This window comes from Triticum urartu, chromosome 1 (genome assembly GCF_003073215.2).
Source record: "Triticum urartu cultivar G1812 chromosome 1, Tu2.1, whole genome shotgun sequence".
NCBI classification, from domain to species: Eukaryota; Viridiplantae; Streptophyta; class Magnoliopsida; order Poales; family Poaceae; genus Triticum; species Triticum urartu.
The window spans coordinates 145,627,974-145,634,453 of NC_053022.1; the positions used below are offsets into that span (position 1 = coordinate 145,627,974).

A 6,480-nucleotide genomic window follows, 5' to 3' on the forward strand; every position below is an offset into this window, starting at 1 on the left:
GATGCTGGTTATGCGAATATGCCTAATTTTATTGCACCATATCGCAATGTAAGGTACCATTTGGTGGAGCAGGCTAAATGCAATCAGCGGCCGCAGAATCCTCGAGAACTATTCAACCTAAGGCATGCACAACTTTGTAATCATGTTGAGCGTATAATTGGAGTTCTGAAGAAGCGTTTCCCTATACTAAAATGTGCATCGCAATACCCCATCGACTCGCAAGCAGAAATTGCGATAGCATGTTGTGCTCTTCATAATTTCATTTGTAGTAATGAGGGTGGCGAACAATGGTTGGACCAAGTTGAATTAGAGATTGATCCAGTAAAAATAATTGATGTTCCAAGTGGAGATATGAAGTATACAAATGACATACATTCTCTCAATGAGCGACGAGCACCAGGTAGCACAAAAAGGGATGAAATAGCCAATGCCATGTGGAATGACTATCAAGACTATCTCAGACGGACTAGAAGAAATACTGCATGACTTTCATTTGCTCTCCTTTTTATATATGTTTTTGTTCAGAAGTGTACTGAATAAAATAAATTCATTTATTTTAGCAATTTTTTTCCGGTAGGTTGGATGTCTCATGAGTACAATAAAATATGCAGAATATTAATATTCTATACGAGGAATGAATAAAAAGAATCAATAGAGTTATTGTGCTTCCTTTATTCACAATATAGAAAGAAACATGATACTACTTAATTGGCAACGATTCATGAAAGATGACACTGAACGAACGTATAATGAAATGGTAACATGATTAAATAAAATGTCTCCTGCTTTGGTAACCTTCAGACATGCGGGGCCACCACTTCTTTGATAATCACGGAAAGAACATCATTGTCTACTTCCATGAATGTTTGACGGTTTAGCATATCTTCTTCAGATGGTTAATCATCTTGTGCTGGTCACTTGGAGTGAGTCCCAATGTTTTAAGTTTCTGAATACAGTTTGGCATGCCATAAGGATCATTTTTGGGGTCATTCCTTTCCATTTGGGCCATCTTGATTTCCTTGTAGCTGTCAATTTGCTTTGTCTTCATTTCCTTATAAGTCTGCATTTCTTCTTCCCTCACAGAAACCAAGTTGGACAACACAATGTCCTTGCCTCTTTTCCCCTTAGTTTTGTCACTTCTATCATCAGATCCTTTTGAATTCTGAAGCCTCTTCCTTCGAGGTGAATCCACACTTGTTAAATCTTCTACTGCTGAAACATGATTTTCATTACTCCCTAGAGGTTCTGAATATCCACCATATGATAAATCAACATCATCACCATATATATTTCCACCCCAGTCATATTCTGGGATTGCTGATCCCGGAGCAGATAGTGTTGCCTCAGGAGTATCCATACTAGCAGCCCTCATAACATCATCAGTATAGGTTCCATGTTCAGGAAGCTGGGACATATTCTTGTACCTCTCTTCAGTACCATCAGTTGTCCTTTTGCAATGCTTGCCTTCTGCCATTTTACCTGCATACAAATTAGGTGACTAATAAGTGACATGATAGGATTAACTTCTTAATTTTAATCATTGTCAGAAACAAACCTTCGTGAATTTCATATAGAACATCATAGTATGGGAATGGTTTGTGCCTCCACTTGCGCTGTTCACTTGATAGCTCCTCCCATTTTTCATCTAAAGCCGTTGGAACTTTGTTCTTGGGATCCCAACCAAATCCACTCTTTTCCACAATAGACTTGACGACATTCAGTTCCTTCTTGAGCCTTTGCTCCCTATCTTTCAGCTGTTGAACAGTAAAATTAGCTCCAGGAGGTCTCGCATTTAATCGGTCTTTCATAGCCTGCCATCCTTCCTTTGTCCACCCATTTTGGCCATGGTACTTCCCCACATCTGAGTACTCTTTCATCATTGACACTAGAAAAGCTAAGCAACTATTAGTCCATGCTGCTCTGTCCTTTTTTGGCTCTGCAATTGTTTTTTAATTGTTAGTTGAAGATTGGCATATAATCATAGCAAGACAATATGATGCGTCGCCAAGTAAAGATGATGTACCTACTCAACATGACTACAGTTAGATGCTGAGCTAACTAGACAAGTGCAAGAAATAGATCAATCAGCCAGCATTCAATAGCAAGATTAATTTAACCAGGACGTACATCTAGTTCATTAATCAACTAGATTAAAGCAATGCAATCTTAGGAGTGTTGCCATCATATTTTTTTCTATATGTGCGTGTACTTTCAGTCCGGCCAAAATTATATGTGCGTGTACGTGCGCCGTTGGTACTGCATTGGCTACCTAGCAAAGCCTTGTGTGTACGAGTGTTCTTCAGACAGACCAATCGATCTACTCCATGAACTACTCAAGACATGCGCTACTTGCCAAAAATTAATAGGCATACAAGTACACGACCGAGAAGCAAGAAGCTTGGAAGATCACTGGAAACTAATCACTGCCCTCGTATTAGCCCACATTGACATCTACTCCTTGGAAGATCAGCATGGAGTAAATTCAATATGCCGCCCCTTGTGGCAGTATTGCATTCATCGGAAAGGGCATAGATGAGCGCATACCTTTTTTCCCTGGTGGTGGGCTTGATTGACTCATGGCCGATGGAGGAGATGGGAGACGGAGACTTGCAGGTGATGCTGGCTGGAAGAAGAAGCACCTGAGAAGAGAACGTACGTGAATCAAACAGAATCAGCTAATAAGCAGGAGATATAATCGAATTCGTTAGCGAGATAACAGTCAGAGGAAAAGTAGGAGGCGATCTCATCTGGATATAGACGGGGACGTCAACTGCGCCATTCGGTTTAGAAAAAAGAGCTCGGGACCTCTTTTTCCGAAACAGCAAAAATACCTTGGTTTCTGAGATACTCTGGTTTATAGAACTTCAGTTTTTCTGAAGCCAAACACATCAAAGTTTTCAAAACCATGGTTTTCTTCAGATACCGCAGTATTCTCCGAAAACTTTAAAAAAACCTTGCTGCCAAACGCAGCCTTAAGACCTTATTTTGCACATCAACTGGCTTATTCTGATAACACTCCTTCGTCCCCGACCGGAACCACATCCACCACCCACCCCCGGAGCGCACCCACCCCCGCACTACCCGCCTTCTTCCCCGCACGTCCCACGACCCAACTTCCCTAACACATCTCACCACCGTCGCCCCCCAATCCCCTCCCGCACCATCCACGGGTCCACCTGGACTTCCTATGCCGCCAGCAGTAGTTCCGCCCGGCGATCCCCTCCACCTTCCTCCGACACGGGGCGCTGTCGCCTTGACCAGGCCAAAGCAGCCACGCTCCTTCGCCACTTGATCCCGTTGCCTGCCACCTGCAGATCCGGTGACCCCCTACGTCGTGACCCACCCATGCGCCGTCGTGCCATGACCAACTGCCCAACCGTGATGCAACGGTCGCCGCCGTCCCACACGCATAGTCGCGCTCACCCAGGCACCGCTGCAAGCCTGCCAACGGACCACCTCGCCCGGATCCAGCGCGCCCCTGATCCACAACATCCACCAACCACCACGGTGGCCCGACCCACCTCCTTCCTCCAGCGTCGCCACCTGATTCCCGCGGGGGCGATGTGGAACTATGGATCCGGGGTTGGGGGAGGTTTGGCCGGCGCCGCCGGCCAGGCTGATCTCCAGTAGGAGCACGACCAGCGTGGAGGTGGAGGGAGGCCTCGCGTGCAGTGCCCATCTCCCACCGTTGCAGTGCGTGGCCGTCCACAAATGGTGCAGTTCACACCGCTGAAGGTCGCCCTCGGTCCATGTTTCCAGCGCGTGCAGCTCATAGCCCGCTGATTGTGTAGTGCGGCAGTGCGTGCTTGCATACAAGTGCGTCCAATGAGGAATTGCAATACACACTACTCCGCTTGTGCAGTTCGCGAAGCACTTGCGTGCAGAAAAATTTGACGGTGCGACTTTCTCTTGTTCTCCCCTTCTATAGGTCATGTCGCATTCCAAGAGCCACCCTCTATCAATCCACCACCATGGTCCATGGCTGCCGGATCTGGCCCAACAACCACTTCTGTCTCCGCTTCTCCCCATTCTAACTCTTTTCTTCTTCTCCAACATCCACCAGGAGGACGACGAGCAAGTCACAGGCAGCGACCACTGAAGTTGGGCGGCACGCGACCTTCCAGTACAGCGCGACAACGAAAACTTCTTCAGTAAGGACTTGCATCTCACCAGCGAGCGGCTTGCGGTTGGCACAGCACGGGCATGCAGTCCACTATAGCTTGCGGTTGGCGCAACGCGGTCGGCGTCCAGCACCCATGGGGGTAGCCTCTGTCAACCCATTCAGTTGAAGGAGCACTTGCTACTGACGAATCATGTTGATGTTCGACTCACAGTACAGAAGTGTACTCCGTGGGGAGTCGATGATGGCTACACGCACCTGCTGAGTGCACGGCTTCAGCGACGACCTTTTTGTGATGCTCAGATGTGGTTTAGTGTAAATGTTGTTTGCAGTTTGCTTGGCTAGTACTCCGCCACTCGAGCAGCACGACCATAGTGATGCAATGCACCACGACTCCAGCGTGCACAGTGGGTGTGTGCCCTCCTCGACTCCACGCCACCTTGCAGTATGGGCGTCAGTGAATTCTTCTTCGTCAAAGACATGCAGCTCATTGGTGAGTGGCTCGTGGTTCAGGCAGCATGGGCGTGTAGTCCACTACTTGACTTCTATTTGTGTTTTGAGGTGGTGCAGTGCGGCGGTGTTTCTCCTTGGGGCATGGGTGTGGAGTACATTTTTTATGATAAAGTTGGGTGACGCAGTTCAGTCCATCCATGTGTTGCATTTTTTGGAGATTTTTTTTGAAGTGCACTCAGTTTTTCTAAAAAGAATATGTTTCATTATCCCTATGTATGAAATGCAAAAAATGTTTCGTGTTTCAAAAATTAGTTGGCTACATCAACGTCTATAGTCCGTTTGGTCCTTGGATGTGGTTCGCTTTTGAGAGTGATGCCGTTCACTTGCGCACATCGTGGAAGTGCAATTTTTTTTAGCGAAACAACTAAAAAATAATGTGGTCCACTACGATATTTGTCGCAGTTCACTTGCCTCATCTCTGCATTCCACTCTCGTTCATCAAAAAGGTAAAAAAAGACAACAAAAACTCGTATGAGAAAAATTACGTCCGACAAAAAGAAATTATGCAGCTCGCTTGCCCGTCTGATGCAGTGCAGTTTTCATTCTGACGCAGTGTGGTCGGACGTGTGATGTTGTTCATCCCGTAATGCAAAAAATTTGTTACGAAAGCGAAAAAAAGTAATGCGGTTCACTTCTTAATAGTGTTGTGGTTCATTTACACCCGATGTGAAGTGCACTCTACTTTCTCGTCCTTAAAAAAATTACGTTTGAATAAAATAAACCATGTAGTTCTCTAACGCGTCTGATGCACTGCGGTTTTTCGTCCGATGCAGTGCAGTTTTTAGTCGGATGAAGTACCCACGTCGATTTGGGTGTTGCGAAAAACAGAGTGTCCGTATTTCGGTAAATTCAAAACTGCTCCTAAACCGTAAGGAATTAGAGAGAGTGTTCTACATGAAAAAGTTGTGTCTCGTCGATATCTTTCCAACGGCATATCATTTGAATTGTTTCGATAACCGGTTTGTAAAAATTTCGCGAAAAACGACCGCTGCCTCTCGTCGTCCGCCACACGATTTTCAAAATTAACTTAAAACTGTAAGGAATCTCAAAACCATTTCTACATATAAAAGGTGTGCCTTGTCCATAGCTTTCTGACGAAGTACTACACGTCTTGTTTTGACAAACGGTTCAAAAACTAGAGGGAAAACAGTACCAAAAATTGCAAAAATTTCAAAAAAAAAAGAGAATTCCGCGATTTAGTAAATTTGAAACTGCTCTTAAACCGTAACGAATTAGAGAAAACAATAGTTATGAAAAAGATGCGCCTCCACTATATCTATCGAACGGTGTATCATTTGCCTCATTCCGACAAGCGGTTTAGAAAAAAATGCGAAAAAACGCTCGCTGCCACTCTTTGTGGGCCGCACCGTTTATGAAACTGCTCTTAAACCGCGGGGAATCTCGAAAAGTGTTCAACATGGCGAAGTTGCGCCTAATCTGTAGCTTTCCAACGGTATATTACACGCCTCGTTTCGATAAACGGTTAAAAAATTAGAGCGAAAATTGTACCAAAAAAACATTACACGCAGTTTTTTTCGAAACGAAGTTCACTAGTTTCTGTAATGCAGTGCTCTTGCTAAAGAAAGTGCAGTGCCCTTGCGTTGAGCATGCAGTGCGGAAGTGTTATCAGAATAACTATTCTGATAATATTATCAGAATAGACGGGCCGTATATAACTATTCTGATAATATTATCAGAATAGACGGGCTGTATATATACGCTAGTATGCTCGCGGAAATGTAATATATATGTATGTATATATATATAGTAGCACTATTCTGATCATGGGATCAGAATAGTTTTTTGGATCACGGCGCGCCCTATATAGCAGCGATCTGGGTGCTCGC

At 44.9% G+C, this 6,480-nt stretch overlaps 1 protein-coding gene across 1 annotated transcript; it reads right to left on the reverse strand.

Annotated features, from left to right (window-relative positions):
- Positions 1-645: 645 nt before the first annotated feature.
- On the reverse strand, positions 646-3,041 carry LOC125520095. The gene is made up of 3 exons (XM_048684935.1): positions 2,545-3,041; positions 1,556-1,936; positions 646-1,479 (listed from the first exon to the last, which is right to left on the reverse strand). Exons 1-3 carry the CDS (start codon positions 2,576-2,578, stop codon positions 875-877), a joined length of 1,020 nt encoding a protein of 339 aa, XP_048540892.1. The 5' UTR covers positions 2,579-3,041; the 3' UTR covers positions 646-874.
- Positions 3,042-6,480: the final 3,439 nt, after the last annotated feature.